The 18,560-nt window shown below is 54.8% G+C and overlaps 2 protein-coding genes across 2 annotated transcripts in view; one reads left to right on the top strand and one right to left on the bottom strand.

The window, feature by feature from the left end:
- The window catches only part of GRIN2D (glutamate ionotropic receptor NMDA type subunit 2D), a gene marked incomplete at both ends in the record, with an annotated part of 31,974 nt that extends 30,006 nt beyond the window's left edge, over positions 1-1,968 (bottom strand). Inside the window, one exon of the mRNA XM_080908587.1 lies at positions 1,513-1,968. Coding sequence (XP_080764713.1) covers positions 1,513-1,968 — 456 coding nt within the window. The remainder of the gene's footprint in view (positions 1-1,512) is intronic.
- Positions 1,969-8,230: 6,262 nt separating this feature from the next.
- KDELR1 (KDEL endoplasmic reticulum protein retention receptor 1) lies at positions 8,231-17,561 on the top strand. Its single transcript, XM_080908364.1, has 5 exons — positions 8,231-8,513; positions 9,149-9,249; positions 9,398-9,556; positions 15,683-15,935; positions 16,836-17,561. The coding sequence occupies exons 1-5, from the start codon at positions 8,423-8,425 to the stop codon at positions 16,868-16,870; spliced, it is 639 nt and encodes a 212-aa protein (XP_080764490.1). The 5' UTR covers positions 8,231-8,422; the 3' UTR covers positions 16,871-17,561.
- Positions 17,562-18,560: the final 999 nt, after the last annotated feature.

The following is an 18,560-nucleotide window of genomic DNA, read 5'->3' as shown; positions in this document are numbered from 1 at the left end:
CACATTACAGCACAAGTTCCGCATAACCAGACCTCCATATTCGACTCAGTTCCATAATCCCGAACCTAACTAAACAGGTCCGGGGCCTCACAAGCCTTCCTGCAGCCACATGCAGACAGCCGTCAGAATTTCTTCTTTGGCATATGCCAGTGGTTTAGTGCTGGGTATGAGGCGGCTGTCCCGAAAGGAGGGGGCTTCCCAGCATGCATCACAGAAGACCTCACCCCTCGGTGGACATGGCCATGAAGGCCTACGAAGGCATTCACTGTAGCCTGGCTGAGGCAGCTAAGGTAACACTCTGCATCCCTGGAGCTGATTTTTCAGTGGGGAACAGAGTCACCAGCAATGGAAGCAACAGGAACCATGTATGGTGGCAGCCAGGCCCACAGATCTAGCCACGAACACAGAAGCCAGATGGAGGTCTTTCCCAAGACAGACCGGGGGGCCCCGGGGTGTAACGGTGCTCTGGGAACAAGGCCGCAGGCCCTCCTAACTGACTGGATTAGGAGGCTTCATCTCTCTTAGTCTGCAAATTAGGCTAGTCCACGCCTCTTCTTTGGTACCTGCCACAACCCACAGTCCCCACCCAAGCCTCTGGAGGCGGGCCTTCCTCCAGTCTACCACCAGAACCAGTCTCTCCCCCACTCCAAGTTCCTGGTTTTCTCTGAGTTCATCCTCATTTCCGTACTGTTTGATAAGCTTATTCTGAAACCCCACTCTCTCAGCAAAGCTCTTCCATTACAATCCTTGGAGTGGGTCTACCCTCAGCCTCCCCCACCGCACCCCTCCCTGGCTCCTTCCTTGAGATTAGCGAGTCCTTGGGCCTGGCCTGCCTTTCATCAGCCCACCTCCCAGAATGCTTGGCTCTGCTGTCGTTTCCCAGACCTCTAGGCTCCAGCCTCCGATGAGCCGCCCACCCCGCCCTTCTTCAGCACCTAATTCTCTTCTCCCGTGGTCCCCCGGCTCTGCCTTCCTGGACACAGCTTCTTCACTAGACTCCAGCTCTTTCTGGACCCCATTCCTTTCACACCGACCCTTCCCCTCACTGGTTCAAGATCCGTAACTCTGGTTTCTGACCCTGCCCTCACTAAAATCTTTCTCTTCTGCCATTGCTTTTCTTCTCAGTCCTCACTGTAACCCACCTCCTTCCTGATTAGTGATCTGACCTTTGTAGGTGACCCCTGAGAGGTGCTGTGAACCCTACCGACACATCTCTTTAAGTCAGACTCCTCACTATACAGACTTGAGTCTTAACCACCAACCTGGCAACTGACCAACGGACGGCTCCACCCCCTAGTTACTGTCTCCGCCCTTATAAAGCCCACCAAACCTCGATAAAACCCGCCCCCAAGTTATCATAGGTCTCGCCTCTCAGAGTCTTTCCCCTCAACCTACGCAGGCACTGCCCCTGGACGAACCTCCCACCCCGAGTCAATCAAAACTCCCCGGCCCCGCCCCCCAGCCGCCAGGCCCCGCCCCGAGGCCGGCCCCGCCCCCCGCGGTCGCGCGCACCTTGGGTGTGAGCACGAGCGCGGCGCCGCCGTGCACGGCCACGATGGGCAGCGAGGTCTGCGCGGACAGGAAGTCGAGAATGGGCGCGACGGCGGGCGCGCGCGAGTCGTCCTCGAACACCACGCCGTGCACGCGCAGCCCCGACAGCAGGTCGCAGAGCTGCAGCACAAGGCTGCGAGGGTCGGAGCCGTTGAGCACCAGCGCCACGGGCCGTACGTCCAGGCCCGGGCTGCGCACTGCCGCCGCCACGGCCGGGCCCAGGCGCGCCGCCTCGGCCGCATATGCCGGGCCCGAGAAGACCAGCGCCACGTTGAGCGGCCGCGCCCCGCCCGTGCCCCCGCCGGCCGCGCCCGGCCCCGGCACCTCCTCCGGGAACGGGCTGGCGCACGCCAGCGCCAGCAGCAGCAGCATCTTAGCGGGGCCCCGAGGGCCGCGGGGGCCACCGGCGCCGCGCATCGCCTGCGGGCCCCGCCGGGCGGCCTCTGCGTGGACGGGAGGCGAGGGCAGAGCCCGAGGGGAGGCACAGGAGAGACGGGGCGAGAGGGGAAGGTTGGGTGATGGAGAGAGGGAGGGAGACAGAGAAGGGAGAGCGAGACGGAGGGCAGGAGACAGAGATCGAGAAGCAGAGATAGGGAAGGTGACAGAGACAGTGAGACCCAGATAGTGAGGGAGACGCAAGAGTCAGGATGAGAGGGGAAAGTTGGATGAGAAGAGCGACGGCAGAAGCGTAGAGAGAAACAAATGAAGAGCGAGAGACGGGAAGGAATGGAGAGACAGAGAGGGAAAGGGGCAAGGGAGAGACACAGACCAGAGACAAGAAGAGACAGCGGGAAAGGCAGTGCAGAGGAGGGAGTGGAAGGGAAAGATGGAATCCAAATAGAGGGAGGGGTGGGGGGTGAGATGGAGGATTGGAATGTGGGAACCAGGAGGTACAAAGGCGGGAGGGGGTGAGTAATGGGGTCAGGGAAGATACAGAGGTAAGGGGTGGAGGGAGAAGGCAGGGATGGAGTGGACAGTGACCGTACAGATGGGAAGAGACCCAGAGATGGGACAAAAAGCCAGGAACAGAACCAGAGTGAGAGCAAGGAGAGGGAAAAGAGTGGAGGTGGAAGGCAAGGCTCACAGGGACACAGACCCAAGAGAGGGAGCACAGCAGAGGATGGTGGTGAGGCGCGGAGAGATGAGAAAGTTGGGGGGTATCGAAGGCAAGGCAGGGACCCACAGCCACCCAGAGTCAGGCACACACCAACCTCAGGAGGAAGGAGGGGAGATGGAGAAAGGCGAGCAGAGCAAATGGGATATGCAGAGAAGACAGAAATAGCGAGGCAAGGCGAAGCCCCAGACCCCCACCCGGGAGGTGCCCAGCACACATGAAAGCCAGGCAGAACCAGGTAGCAAGGAAGTGGAAATAAACGGGCAAAAGTGAGGGGGTACGGGGAAGGGAAAGGGGGTCAGGTGTGTGGGGGAGAGAGGGGAGAAATTAGTTGGGTATCCAAGGAGAGAAAATACCCACCACCCCAAGCCGTTAGCCCCCTCCTCCTGTCCCTGCCCCCTCCTTTTCATTCTTGATGAAACTGAGTCACAGTCCAGTCTTGGGGTTGGGGGCACAGCTGTGAAGAGCTGGGGGGGCTCTCCCTGGCTTCCAGCCCAGAGCAATTTAGTAAATTAAAGGAAGAGAAGAGTGTTGCCTGGTGGCCCCTGTTGAATACTAGTTGCCTGGGGAGGGTGGGCTAGGATCCCAGGTCCTGGGTACTAGGTCTGAGGAGGAGGCCCTGGGGGCCTGATCTCTGCTCACAGAAAAGCTCCCAGGGCCTGCACTGGGGGCTTGCTGAATGGGCCAGGGTCCAGATACATAAGGGTTCTCTCTTGCCTGTCAGTCTCCTGTCTGGTTGCCATGGTAGCACAGGCCAGTCCACTCTAGACAGCAAGGGTTGGGGCAAAGGCCCATACCCCCTACCCTGGCTAGAAACTTCATCTTACAAATCACCACCCCACCTTTCTGGAGGTCCTGGGCCCCTGTCTCCCCAGAGAAAGGGGGTGCCCCCTCTTGGAGGCCACACCTCCTCCTGTGCCTCCTCTCCATTGCCTTTCCCTCCCAAGCAGCTGGCTCAGTCCCTGCTCAGAATAGCCCCCCTTTCTCCCCAAAATAACACACAGCTGTGGCCTGGCCCCCGCGGGGTTAATACTGGTTCTCTCCCTTTCTGGTGGCTGCTCAGCCACCAGCCCCCTCCTCCACTTCGCAGCCCCTGGCCTCTGCTTTTTTATTGGGGGGGGTCCCAAGGTCCTTGTCACTGTGAGGCCTAGGAGGGCAGCCTCGGCCCCACCCTGTTGGGAGGCAGTGTTTTCACATAAAGGGCTCTTGAGGGCAACCCTTCCACCCAGCCCTCCCACCCCTATTATCAGTCCTCTGAAAACAAAGTCCCCAGAGCTCACATCAGGGTTGGCAAAGTCCACACCGACTTCCACCCTGTGAGTTTAGCCTTCTCTTTCTATTCTACAGCGGCCTAAGAAACACCCCTACCTCCAGCCTGCTCTGTCAGGAGTGCTCACCCTCCCCAAATTCCCGACTGAACTTGGCCTGGCAGGTACCCCCCCCCCCCCCATTCCAGCACTGCAATCCACTCATCTCTTGTTCAGGGCCCGGGCATCCTGGCCTCATCCTATCCCAACACCTGGGAGTCTTGGTTCCTGTCTTGTTCTCCTTTAAGAAGCCCCTCCCTTTTGCCTCAGACCCCATCAGTCCCAACATCCTTGCAGCTCACTATCTCTGGCCTTCCCAGTCGTTCCCCTCATGTCTTGACCATGGTATAAGGAGATGGGGTAGTCTCTGTCTCCATAGCCCCCTAATCCATCATGGGAATGGGGAGACATACTTTGATCAACAGCTCCCCTTCATTGTGCTGCAGAGAGCTTCCTGTCCCCCCACTTCACACACACACACACACACACACACACACACACACATCTCCATCCCAATCCTGGAAGGGCATTCTAGAACCTTGAGGAAGGGGTGGCCTCTTGGGACTGGGTGCCGGTCACTGGACGCCCTCAAGGTCCTTGGCAGGGGTATTAATAGCAGACTCATAGCTCTGAGGTGGGAGGGGAAAAGGAGAGGAGAGAGGGAGAGCCAGGCATGGGGAGACTGATCGAGGAGGGGTATAGAGAAGGTGAGGTGGAGAGGCTGTCAGAGGTGGGATTCAGCTATGCGCAGCTGGGGACAGGGTAACTGTCAGGAATAGGAGGCTTGGGTGGTTTTGAGGTGTAGCAACCCAAGAAAGGGGCAGTGAGAGAAAGAGAGAGAGAGCACACACGCGAGAGCAGATGGAAGACGGTCCCTGAGGGACAAGGGGGCAGAGACATTCGGTTTGCTTGCATTCAAACCCCTTCCCTCCTTGAGGTCCCTGGCCAACTTTCCCTGCTCTAGATAGGAGGGGGCCATATCCCCACCCCCACCCCTGCATCCCCTACCCCAGCCTTACCTTTTCATGACCCTGTTCTTTGGGGGAAATTGCTGGGGGGCCAGGACCGGAACTAGCGTCCAGAGACCCAAAGATTCCGTGGAGTGTTGGGGAGCTGGTTGGGGGCCAGGCCCAGGGCGGCAGCGGAGGCAGCAGCAGCAGCAGCAGCAGCAGCAGCAGCGCAGGCAGCAGTGGCGGGGACCTTTTGCTTGTCCCGGCTCAGTCCCTCCTCTTCTTGATCCTGCCCTGCCCTGTCCCCCAAGGTTGCGGCCACCAGACTAGGCAAGGATGAGGCTACACATGTTGCGCTGGAAGTTGGGCCCCGGACATTGCGGAGGCTGGCGGGGTGTCCTCTTGCGGCCTGACCCCATGGGGATCCCCTCCACCCACCTGGGGTGCCCCCCTCTGCCGGCCTCAGTCGGGGCTCCTCCCCTGGCTGGCATGTCCCATTACCTCTCCCTAGCTTATTGGCACCCCCTTTGTGCTCACAGCACCCCCTCCCTTGTCTCTGTCTGTCTGGGTCACCTCTGAAGCCAGTGGCTCGTGTGTATGTTTTATAAGGAGCGTGAGGCTGCCTATCAGAGGACCTGCTTGCCCATTCCCTGCTTGGCCACCTCCAGACCCCCCCCCTTTAGTGCCCCCACTCTCAAGCACAGGCAGAAACACACATGCAGATGCTCACACACACAATCTCACTTCCCGGGATTCCCCTTCAACACCCCCGGAGCTTGATGAGGGAGACACACACACACACACACACACACACACACACACACACGCTTGCGCAGGGCCCCAACATGGGCGTGTTGTCGCTGCTCTCAGTGGCTGTTTGGACAGACAGGAGGACACAGGCATCCGGGGACATACAGACTCTCGGCTGGATGCAGGCAGGAGGCACAGAACCCAGGTGCCCACCATCCATCCAGGTTTGGGGGCTCAGGGAACCGATGGGGGCCCGTAAGGTGCAGGCAGGAGGCGCAGGGTCGGTCCAGACAGACGGACCCCTCCTCCCTCAGCTACCGCCGCTGCAGCCTTTACAGACACACCCCCCCACCAGCCAGCCTCACACCAAGACCCACATCCTCACCTACCGGATGGCTGTAGCACGAGAGACCCCTGGGGGCCAGGCGGACCCACCCAGGCTGATACCCCTCAACAGGGCGCTGCTGGCCGAGGAGGCTGCGGGCGCAGGCCGAGGGTGGCTGGTGGCAACAGCAGCGGCCCGCCGCCGCCGCCGCTTGCAGGCTTGCAGGAGCCAGAGCGGGAGGGACTCACACACTCGCTGTTCTCTTCTCGCACACTCACTCAGGATGCGATTAACATTCAGTCCCCGTCCCTCCCTGCCAGGAGACCCACAGCCACCCCCCTCTTGGCTTCCCTAGGGACCCCTCCTCCCATTAGGTCTGAGGGAGGGGGCCAGCCCTTACCCCATTTCCAAGACTGTTTTCCTCATGGGACATGGGACTGAGGGGCTGTGATGGAAGGGGAGAGGCGGAGGTGGGTGGACAAGGACACTGGTACAGAAACATTTCAGACCTGGGGGGCTGGGTGGTCACTGCCATTGGCCCCTTCCTTCTTCTGCACCGCAGCCATACCAAGACCTATCCTGTGAGTTTTATGGCCCGAGGCAGGATGTAAGCTGACTGTCTAGCTTGGAGCCAGGAGTCTAGACTCCAAGTCCCAAATCCTTTGGACCCAGATGTCCAGATGCCAGCCCACTTCCCTCATACCCAAGGGACTAGACCCTTCTCCCCACCGATGGGGCTGGAGCCCAGTCCTCCTACCTCAGACTGCAGCACCCCCTTTAAGCCCATAGGGCTAGGCTCCCAATTCCCTCCTCCCTCAGACCTAGATGTCCACACTCAGCCTTTCTCTCTCAGGCCTAGGTACCCAGACTGTGGCACTAGTTTTTGTGACCTCAGGGTTTAGATCCCAGCCATCCCGCCTCCAAACCAGGGGTCCAGACTCTCCCTGGGTTCTGAGCTTTGGATCTCCTGTTTGAGATTTGGGGTCCAGTGTCTTGCCTGTTCTCTCGGAACCAGGATTCTAGATACCAGCCCTCCTTTCTCAGGCCACAGGCTCCAACTTAGTCTTCTCTCACACCTGGGGGGCCAGATCTTGAGCAAGTTCTTCACTGAGGGACTTGATCGGTGAGGGCCAAGTCACTTGATTCCCTGGAGGAAAATGGTCTCCTGTCACAGACACAGACAACCTAGTCCCTGAGGTCCCATAATGTCACCTGCCTATCTTGCCCCTGGTAGGACAGTCCTTAGAATCTGTACCATTGGGAGGAGTGCTTCAGGATTCCTGGCTCCCTGAGAGTGGAAGCTGGAGGTGGGGGAGAGAGGGGGAGGTGGGGGGAGAGAGAGGGAGGTGGGGGGAGAGAGGGGGAGGTGGGGGGAGAGAGGGGGAGGTGGGGGGAGAGAGGGGGAGGTGGGGGGAGAGAGGGGGAGGTGGGGGGAGAGAGGGGGAGGTGGGAAGAGAGGGGATATGCTTGTGTAGGGGGAAGATGTGTGGAGCAGGGGCTGGGACCAGGCTTATAGCGATCGCTTCAGACTTCTGCCCTCAAGCACACTATCGGGGTCCTGCTTCTTGTTCCCTAAGATCTGGGAGAACACAGGTCACACTGACTGTTTCTCAGAAAGCCAGGACCTGACATTTTGGGTTTGAGGAGGATGGGATTATGGGTGTAGATTCCCGGCTTAGAATGTTGGGCAGTAAAGTGATCGCAGAGGCAGTAGGCTCTGTCTGGATCCTAGTGGGTGGGTGGCAGTGGGCCCTGGGTCCTCTCACTGAATCGGACTAGATATCACAAAGCCAGAAGTCTACTGTCTTACTCTCCAGGACTGCTGTCGTCGTCGTCACTATCAATATTAGCATTAATAATTCGTGCAGGAATAGACTGTCCCTGTGGAGCCAGCCCTAGGCCTGGACCTGGGGGCCCCTCTGCTTTATCCTCCTTGTACTAAGATTACAAGCTGTGCTGTCACCCAAGGCAGCGCTAGGGTCTCTAGATTCAGAACTCAAACTCCAGGATTCCTGCTTAAGGGAAGAGGTTAGGTGGACTCCCTTACGAAAGAGAAGGAACCTGGGAATGTGGGACCCTAAAGACCCTTCTTCCATCAAGTAGGAGGCTGAGAAAAGCCGAATTCCATACGACTCTGCAAGGCAGGTGGCAGGCGGCAGAGGGCGCCAGAGAGCCAACCCGCCCTTGGGGTGGCGCTCCGGCCCAGACTCCTCCCTTCCCACCTCGGCCCTCCTCCCTTTTCTCCCAGCCAGCTTTAGCACCAGCCCCGGCCTCGGCTCACCTCCCAGAGCCCCTTCCACGGAGCTGAGCTACCGGAGGGCTTCTCTCCCGCCCTCAACCCAGCAGCACCGCAGCTCCGGGGCAGCCCGGCCGGCCAGCCTCCCCCCCAGCTCAGCCCTGCCCGAGTCCCCCCCACCCCCCAGTCATGAACCTCTTCCGATTCCTGGGAGACCTCTCCCACCTCCTAGCTATCATCTTGTTACTGCTCAAAATCTGGAAGTCCCGATCGTGTGCGGGTGAGAGGCCCCCCCCGCGGAGAGGGGGCGGGAGCGGGCCGCCCTGGGGCACCGGGAAGGTTGGAGCTCGGCAGGTTAGAGTCCTCCCGGACTGCCTGCTGGGGGATCACTCTTCTAGGGTCACCAGGGGGTCAGCTCCTTTCCCTAGACTAAGGGGTACACACAGTTTGGTGGGGCGCTCAGTTCAACCTCCTGCAGCACCCTTTGGGACAGCCATGGGTGTTCCGGGGCCGGGAACCAGGAGCCATGGCAGGCGGGGAGGTGGCTGGGAGTTGGTGACGTGGACTGTGGAAGGCCAGGAAGGGAGCGGGAGGAAGGTGACCGACTGGGAGGCTGAAGCCAGGCAGAGCTCTCCTTAGGTCCCAGTGTAGGTCCAGACTGTCAGGGGATCCTGAAGGAGACAGAAGTACCGGCGAGGCCTAGCCTGGGATGGAGCCTCGGTCTGGAGTATTTTTGGGGCCGGCTGCCCCCTGGCTGTGGATGGTGGGAAAGGGCCGTGCTCAGGCTTAAAGGCCTTTGGGGGACCGCTGTGTTCTAGAGCTCCAGCCGGCCGGCCCCGGCGCTGCATGGTAGTTTATTATTGCCCAAGTAGCCCACCTCCAGCTCTCCTCTCCCTGCCCCTCGTTCTCAACCAGGCATTTCAGGGAAGAGCCAAGTCCTGTTTGCTGTGGTGTTCACTGCCCGATATCTGGACCTGTTCACCAACTACATTTCACTCTACAACACCTGCATGAAGGTAGAGTTGCAGTCAGCCCCCTGTGGCGAGGTTCCAGGCCAGGGATCAGGAGGCTTGGGCCTAGACATATGGTCTGAGGGAGATGGGCTGGGAGTGTGGGGTCTCACTACCCTACGTGTGAGCTGAGGTGCTGTTACCCTCTTACCAGGTGGTCTACATAGCGTGCTCCTTTACCACGGTGTGGATGATCTACAGCAAGTTCAAAGCTACTTATGATGGTAACCACGACACTTTCCGGGTGGAGTTCCTCGTTGTTCCCACTGCTGTTCTGGCGTTCCTGGTCAACCATGACTTCACCCCTCTGGAGGTAGGTTTCTGCTGGGGCAGAGTGTCTGACAGCAGACCCTGTGAGGTGCTTTGTGGCAGACATTGGGAACACAGTCACAACACTGCATGCTATGTGCTGCTCCCAGGAGCTAGCGTGCGCTGGCGGGCTAAGTTCGTATAGAGCGGCACCCCAGTTTTCAGAGGAGGAAACTGATCCTTAAGTTGTCTGGATGTCCAGGGGACCTAGTCCGGTAAGAACTGACTGGGGTTAGGAATGGCGAGCCGAGCTCTGGAGTGAGGCCACCTGATTTAAATCCAGACCCACATCAGATTTGTAGTTGTTTTCTTTCCTCTCAGGAAGTGTTGGAGATAAAGCCTCGGGTCTGCATGCGGGGCCAGCGCGGGGCCAGCGCGGGGCCAGCGCTTTGTCGAGCCACTGTCATCCACTGGGTTTTTGAGACAGGGGCTTACTACGGTTCCAAGGCTGGCCTAGGACAATCCTCTTGCTTGTAAGCCTGGATTATAGCTGCACTTTATAGCCCCTGATTGGGAGCTCCTATTTCTACTATAATGACTTGTCTCTTCTTTGCCTCAGTTGGAAGGGACCAAGTCAGCATGTGTGACACTTCCACCTCCGGGTGGTACCTGTTTGATTTTTAGCCCTCTGGTGTTTTGGTTGGGTCTGTGTGTGTCACCTCACGGACGGGTGGCAGTCGTCAGGAACTCCTTCCCTCTCAGTGCGCTCCTGTCCAGGGAGCCGGCCCTGGGTGCTCAGATGCGAGGTTTTCAACAGAAGCTGAAGCTCGGGAGTCCTCCGAAACACCTAGTGTTAAGTTTTAGCCACATATTCAAGATATATTTCTTTTCCTTCTCTTATTTTTATGTCTCCATAGGGATTGTCAAAAATTACCAGTGCCAATTGTCATGCTGGCATATTAGGAACATTTCTTTTTTTCTTTCTTTCTTTTTTTCTTTTCTTTTTGTTTTTTTATTTTTTTGAAATGAGATTTCTCTATAGTCCCCGCTGCTCGGTAGACCAGACCAGGCTGGCCTCGAACTCTAGAGATCCGCCTGTCTCTGTCTCCTGCGTTTGAGTGTTGGGATTAAAGGCGTGCGCTACCACCGTGCCAGGAGAAAAGTTTTCAGTTAGCACCTTGGATAAACTTCATTGGCTATGGCATTGCCGCTGTGCAAAGCTCAGAATGTATTAGTGAGAGCGAAGAACGAGGTGTAGCCCAGCTGACCCCGACTGTACAGATGTGCCTCTGGCACCAAGCTGCACGGGGCATTACCCAAACCGTGGGTTTACTCCTTACCACAGCTGAGGTGGGGTTGCTGGACTCATTTTCCAGGTTGGGAGACTGAGGTCGGATAGGCAGAGGGCGGTTCTTCTGAGTCTGTGCTAGTAAGTAGCACACTCGAAGAGGGGAAATCACTTTTAAGACAAGATTTTGCTGTGTAGGCCTGAGTGACCACCGGTTTAAACTAATATTCCTGCTTCAGTCTCCCAAGAGCTGGGATTACGAGCCTGTGCCGCCATATCTCTCCGGGCGCCTGTCTTTAATCCTGAGCGGAAGCAGGTGGATCTCAGTGAGTTTCGGGCCAGCCAAGAGAATGAGTGAATGAAGAAGAATAAAAATAAAGAAAACAAAACCGAGTTCAGATTCTGGACTAGAGTATTTCCTGCTCTTGCAGAATTTGGTCCCCGGGACCTGACCTGTGTCAGCTGTGCACAGCCACCTGTCACTTTAGGTCCAGGGCTCCTATGCTTTTTTCCTCCAGAGGCACCCAGCGTGTATGTGGAATTCACTTAGATAGACATGTAGACATACACTTAAGTAAAAATAAAAGCAAATCTTAAAAAACAGTCATGGGTCTGGAGAGAAATGAGTCAGAGCATTTTTAGAAGCATGTAGTTCAGTTTTAACATACACATACATATTCAACATACACATACATATTTAACACATGCATATTAACATACACATACATATTTAACACATGCATATTAACATGCACATACATATTTAACATAGCATACATATTAACATACACATACACATTTGAAGCCAACCGTCTAGCTCGGGTTCCAGGACCCAGTCCCCTTTTCTGACCTCTGTGGTACTAGGGCATGAACATAACATTCAGACACATTAACTGAAAACATTTAGCTGAGCACGGTGGCTCCCACCCTCAATCCCAGCACTCAGGAAGCTCAATCAGGTGGATCCCTGGGTTAAAGGACAGCCTGGCCTGTGTGAGTCAGTGTCTGTCTGTCTGTCTTTCTCACACATACACACAAAATAAAAAACACAGTAACACATGTGAAGTACATGCAGAAAATGTAAAAATAATTTAGATATCAAACTCTGGTGCGACAGGCCTGGTTTCTGTATGCTGTGCTTCAGCCAGGCACGTCACCCCAGGATGAGCTGGGTGCTGATCAGCCTAATGGTCTGTTTCTCCAAAGACCGCCTGGAGGAGTCTGGACGGTCAGGAGGCCTGGAGTCCACCTGCCAGGACTGGGGTTCTTAGTCCTTGGGTCCTCAGGAACTTGGTTCATAGGTACAGTGAGGGTTAGAGCCGGACCCCCCTGAAATACTACGGCTGAAGCTAGTTAGTGTCTCGTGGTGAGAGAGAGGTCCCTGGGTTGTCACCAGCATGTCCTGTCTTTCTCACTTTTGTCCTCTAAGCCAAAACAACCGGGGAGAAAGAAGCCCCAGCAGCACCTGCCTCTGTTCTCGGAGGGGAGGTTCCGGGTGTTCAGCTGCTCGTGTGCCGCAGGTGGGACTTTCAGAGGGCAGGGCCTTCAAAGGGCTGTGATGATCTGCTCATCAAGGTGGCTGTCCATGCTCCCTGGGGTGGCTTACATGTACACAGGCACACTTTGTAGGTGCTCACTCTGGGTGACTCATCGAATCCCTAGTTCAGGAGCTGTGCTTGGTGCTGAGGACCCTGGGGTGAACAAGACACAGGTTCCAGGCCTCATAGGATTCACAGAAAGGAGCCATGACAGGATGGACTAATTTGTAGTGATTCCTGGGTACAGCTCTGGCCTGGGCTGTCTGTCGGTTCCACAACAGGCCAGCTTTATACCAAAAAGTGAACAGGCCAAGTTTGACAGAGCACGCCTTTAAGAGCAGCACTTGAGAAGCTGGAGGTGCTCTGTGATTTCCAGGCCAGCCATGCTATGTAGTAAAACTCTGTCTCAAACAACACTAAACAAAGCCCCCCAAACAAAACAAGGGTGCAGGAGAGGTGGTTCAGTGGTTGATCACTTGTTTCGGGTTTGGTTTGGCTGGTTTGGTTAAGTTGGTTTGGTTGGTTTGGTTTAGTTGGTTTGGTTTGGCTGGTTTGGTTGGTTTGGTTTGGTTTAGTTGGTTCGGTTTGGTTTGGTTGGTTTGGTTTGGCTGGTTTGGTTTGGTTGGTTTGGTTTGGTTGGTTTCCCTTCGCTTTGATATTTCAAGACAAGGTCTGTCTGAGTAGCCCTGGCTGCCGTGCACTTTGCTCTGTAGCCCAGGCTGGCCTCAGTTGTGGAGAGCTCTGCCTCCTGAGAGCTGGCATTAGCGGCATGTGCCACCTAACGTGCTGATCTTTGCAGAAGACGTGGTTGACTTCAGCTCCCAGCACACAGTGGCTAACAAATGCCTAAATGTCCAGTTCCAGGGAATCTGATGTGCTCTTGTCTTGAGCACACATGATACACATACGTATACTTGGTGCACACACATGCATATAAATAGGGCTGGAAAGATGGCTCAGCCATGTAAGCACTAGCTGATATTCCAGTGCTGGGGCTTGAGTCCACATGGTGGCTGGCAGTCTCCTGTAACTCCACTTCCTCGGGATCTGATGTTCTTTCTCTCTGGTCTCTGCAGGCACCATGTAGGGCACAGATACATATGCGAGCTAAAAGATACATACACCTTTTCCTTAAACATTTTTACATGTGTTAGTGCCTTAGAGTTTTCATTGCTGTGAACAGACACCATGATGAAGGCAACTCTTATAAGGACAACATTTCATTGGGGCTGGCTCACAGGTCAGAGGTTCAGTCCATTATCATCAAGGCAGGAAGTGTGGTGCTAGGAGGAGGGTCTCAAAGGCCACCCCTATAGTGACACACTTCCTCCAACAAGGCCACACCTCCTAATAGTGCCACTCCCTGGGCCTAAGATATTCAAACCACTACATTCCACTCCTTGGCCCCCACAGACTTGTTCAAACATAGGAGTCTCTGGGGGTCATTCCTAGCCATGGCATAATGCAAAATACATTTTTCCAGCTTCAAAAGTCTCATATTCTATATTCAACAGTGTTAAAAGTTCAAACTTTCTTCTGGGATTCATCCAATCACTTAACTCTAATCCCCCATAAAATCAAAATGAAAAAGCAGATCACATACCTTTAACATCAGAGGATATACATTACTACTCCAAAATGTCATAGTGAGGAAATACTGAACTGAAGCAAGACCAAAAAAAAAAAAAAAACAAAAACAAAAAACAAAAAAAAAAAAAACGAGCTGGGCAAACTCCAAACTCCGAGTCTCCATGTCTGATGTAATGTAAAAGCGATCTTCAGATTTCCAACTCCTTTCATCTTTGTTGAATGTAAAAAACTTTTCTCTTTGGCTGGTTTCACTCCGTTAGCAGCTTTCAGCAGGTGTCCACGGCTCTGTCATCTCAAACATGCTGGGGTCTCCAAGACAACTTCAACCTGGCAGCTTCTGCTCCAGTGTCCGGGATCCACACAGGATCTTCTGGGCTCCTCCAGCAGGCTTGGGTCACACTTCCAGCTCTGCCCTCTAGCACTCGGGCTTCTGGTTGATCTACTCCACTGCTGCTGCTGTTCTTGGTGATCACACCATGGTACCGACATCTCCAGTACGCTGGGATCTTCTGCTGCAACTAGGCTTCACCAGTAGCCTCTCACAGGCTCTCTTCATGGTGCCCAGCCTCAGTTCCTTTTCATGACAACTTCAGTCCTATACCGTCAACTGCAACTGAGACTCAACCTTTACCGGTGGCTTTTCCTGGCCTCTCACTGTGCCGAGCCGCAGCTGCTCTTTATGACCCCTTCATTCCTTCAAAACCAGTACCACCTGGGTGACGCTTACACATTACCAAGTCCAGCCGCAGCACCAGGTACAACCTCGGCTGCCTCTGGAGCACAGCCTCTTTGTGCTCTCAGGAAACACTTCCTAGAAGATTTCACCTCAGTGATGCCGGTCTCTTCCTAATCACTGCTAATCTCTGAGCTCCAGCTGACCAGCATCAATGGCCCCAGTGGTCCCTTCTATTCTGGACTCTAAAGCCAGAGGCGCACGGCCAAAGCTGCTGCTGAGTTCTGCTGCTTGCAGAAGCTGGGACATTGGCCCCTTATTCTGCTTTTTTTTTTTTTTTTTAAAGAATTATGTGAGCACACTGTCGCTGTCTTCAGACACACCAGAAGAGGGCATCGGATCCCATTACAGATGGTTGTGAGCCACCGTGTGGTTGCTGGGAATTGAACTCAGGACCTCTGGAAGGGCAGTCAGTGCTCTAACCACTGAGCCATCTCTCCAGCCCCATTTTAAAATTTTCAATAAAACAAATAATCCGAAAAGGCAAATTGTCATAGGTCTTGGAGGAAGAATTCCAAGGTGAGCCTGTTCCAGGAAGTGACTGGCTGCTGGGGTTGGGAGGGCTCAGGGGGTGATATGTTGGGGAAGAGCAAGTGCAAAGGCCCTGAGGCAGGAGGAAAGGTCTGGAGTCTGAACTTTATTCTGAGCAGTAACAAAGCCACCAAGGGGTTTTAAGCGAGGGAATAACTGTATGGTTTGTTGTCTGTTTTTGGGGGGGTCCTCTGTGTAGCCCTGGATGTCCCACTCCGTAGACCAGGCTGGCCTTGGACTCAGAGGTGCACCTGCCTGTGCCTCCTTATAAGAGTAGGAAAGGGTCTCCGTTGTAGAGCCGGGAAGAGGAGATGGGGTTGGGTGCCTTCGGCTCTGGAGGTGGAGGTGAAGTGCGGGCTGCGTGCCTGTGACACTGCTGCTCGCGAGCTGTGTGGTCACGGGGAGGGTCCGACCGTCTCAGGCTGTAGTTTGAGGGCCGTGGCGAGGATACGGTGCTGGCCTGGGGGTGTGGGCTCGCTAGGGTGCCTCATCCTGCCCTTACCTCTGCAGATCCTCTGGACTTTCTCCATCTACCTGGAGTCAGTGGCCATCTTGCCACAGTTGTTCATGGTGAGCAAGACGGGGGAGGCCGAGACCATCACCAGCCATTACCTGTTTGCTCTGGGTGTCTACCGCACGCTCTATCTCTTCAACTGGATCTGGCGCTACCACTTCGAGGGCTTCTTTGACCTCATCGCCATCGTTGCCGGCCTGGTCCAGACAGTCCTCTACTGCGATTTCTTCTACCTCTATATCACCAAAGGTAGCTGGGGTGCAGGGCTGGCTCAAAGGGGTCTGCTCTCTCCCCATCCCTGTATCCCATGGGTCCAGGGTCCGCTTATTCCTTAGTATCACTTGAGGGACAGGGCTTCCTTTCCCGGCTTCTGGGGTTCCACCATCCCCTATTCAGACTCCAAACCCTGCCTCCCTGAGGCTCAGGTTTTCACGCTCAGGCTGGATTACTGCAAGGGGAGAACAGGAAGAGCCGGCACTCTTGCCCGGTGAGACTCGTTACTTCTCACTGTATGAGCTCCTGGGTCTCTGTTGTGTCAGCTGTAGTGGAAACGGTCATCGAGGCGCATCCTCCCTTAGATCTTACCGAGGAAGGTGGCACAGGAACCGTGCGGGAAGACTGCAGACATGGGAGGAGCGTGGAACGGGTGAAGGCGGGCACACATTCTTGGAGTGAGGAGTGACAAGAGTAGGACCTGCCTTAACCAGGACCTGTGGGCATCTTAAAGTGATGTTTAAACAAAACCCTAAAGGCCAGGAATCAGTGTGTGAAGGAAAGAGGTAATAAGGCCGGGCCCCTTATCCCAGCACCGTGGGCTTCAGGCCTGAGCATCACAGCAACAGAGTCTGGGGCAACTGAGACAAGAACTTGGAGGTCAGGCTGTTCTCAGGCCCAGGAATGAAGGCTTAGCAAGGGGTAGGCGGTCTTGTCTAGTGACCAATGTCTGTAGTGACCAGGCTTCTAGTCAGCGCTACTGGAAACGAAGTGTGCTTGTGGCCTCCTCCGCTCTGGCCTTGTGACAAGGTCATGATTCTTGTTCTACCCCTGGTTGATCTAGACTCAGAGTTCTGGGGGTTCCCTCTCCTTGCTCAGGGTGGGAGGTGCCCCTCTGTAGGGTGGAAGGTGAGGCCCCCTTGTCTCTCTTCACAGTTCTGAAGGGGAAGAAGCTGAGCTTGCCGGCATAGCCCTGGCCTCACCAGCCTTCCTCGAGGCAGGGCAGGAGGCAGAGAAGAGAGGCTGCTGGAGACCATGAGCCTTCCCATCCGGAGTTGACTTTGTAAAGAACTCGCCTCTCCTGGCTCCCTACCCCTCCAGCTGGGTTTTGGGGTCCATGGAAGACCCCTCTCCTGGGGAGCTCAGGACCTGAGCTGTTTGTAGCCTTTTGCCTTTTAGAGAAGAAAAACAAAAAACAAATCTTTCCACTATTTAGTTTTTGATTCTGATGACTTTTTTCTCTTCTACCTGGCCCTGATTTTTTATAAACTGTGTTTTGAGTGTTCTCTGGACTAGGGCCGATGGGGGTCTACCCCCTTCTCCAAGGTCCCAGCCCAGCCCCATGGTTGCCAAACACTACGTCTGCCAATGTCTGCCTGCCCACCTTGGCCGTGACCACAATGCTCCCTACAAGTTCCTGGATCAGTGGGAAGAAGGGATAAAGTTCAGGAGGGTCTCCTAATTTTTCATGATTTTTTTCCCCAGAATTTGTTAGCTTTTTGTGTGGGAGGAGGGGAGGGTTGTCCTGGTTTTGGTAAGGGGAAGTTAGGAGCTTAGGCAAAGGAAAGAGGCTGGCTGGCCCAGGTGGTGACCCAGACTACACTCTAACACCATGTTTTTGTACAGAATTTGATGGCTGATTCTTTGTTCTCTTGAAATAAACCAAGGAAAACTGTCCTTTGCTGTTCCCTGCCTGCTTTGGTTTGTACGGGGCCTGTTCCACTTTTGCATCATGGACCTTCTGGGGATAATCAATGTGGAAGAGCAGGAAGATGAGAAATGGGACCCCAGGTCTCTGCAGTGCACCTCGGTGCCCTGAGGGTCTGCGGGAGGAGGCTGGGAGAATCTGGTTCCTTGTTTAGAATAGAAACTTCCCTGATGACTGTCTGACCTAAGTACCACAGAGGACCTTGAAGACCAATGCACACCCGACCTGTGGATGGGGCAGTCCCCATTCTCCCCCATCGGCACTGACACAAACTGTTTTATGTGTGTTAGTATCTTGCCTGTGTGCGTGTATGTGTACTATTTATGTGCCTGGTGCCCACAGAGGCCAGGAGTGGCTGCCAGATCCCCTGGAACTGAAGTTAAGACAGTTGTGAGCTGCTATGTGGGTGCTGGGAATTGAACTCAGGTCTTCTGCAAGGGCAGCTAGGGAGTGCTCTTAACAGCGGACTATCTATCCAGCCATGTTCCAAACTGACATTTTGATACTATTTAATTAAAATGAAAAAAAAAAAAAAGGTTGCTAGTTTTTAAAAAGTAGATCTATAGTCTGGATATCTGGCCCCTTTAAACGAAGTTAGTCGATTCAACAGTGGTGGTTGTCGGGCTGGAGAGATGGCTCAGTGGTTAAGAGCATTGACTGCTCTTCCAGAGGTCCTGAGTTCAAATCCCAGCAACCACATGGTGGCTCACAACCATCTGTAATGGGATCTGATGCCTTCTTCTGGTGTGTGTGAAGACAGGTACAATGTACTCATACACATGAAAGAAAACAGAAAAAACAGTGGTGGCCGTCATCCTGAAGCTAAGCAGATGGACGCCTGCATCTGCCGGGTCTCTAGGTTCTCCCTGAGCTGTTACCACTTAATATTGGGCTAATACGGAGTGTGGATTTAAAGATTTATTCATGTATGTATGTTATGTATGCTGGCACAC

Source organism: Micromys minutus (genome assembly GCF_963924665.1).
Source record: "Micromys minutus genome assembly, chromosome: 32".
In the NCBI taxonomy this organism is placed as follows: Eukaryota; Metazoa; Chordata; class Mammalia; order Rodentia; family Muridae; genus Micromys; species Micromys minutus.
This window is presented reverse-complemented; position numbering and strand designations above follow the sequence as displayed.

Bases quoted from the DNA above. Each gene is read 5' to 3' on its own strand.
- KDELR1 (XM_080908364.1), top strand. From the start codon at position 8,423: ATGAACCTCTTCCGATTCCTGGGAGACCTCTCCCACCTCCTAGCTATC. The intron at 9,250-9,397 runs GTAGAGTTGCAG...CCCTCTTACCAG, and splicing joins TCTACAACACCTGCATGAAG to GTGGTCTACATAGCGTGCTC. The intron at 15,936-16,835 runs GTAGCTGGGGTG...CTCTCTTCACAG, and splicing joins CTACCTCTATATCACCAAAG to TTCTGAAGGGGAAGAAGCTG.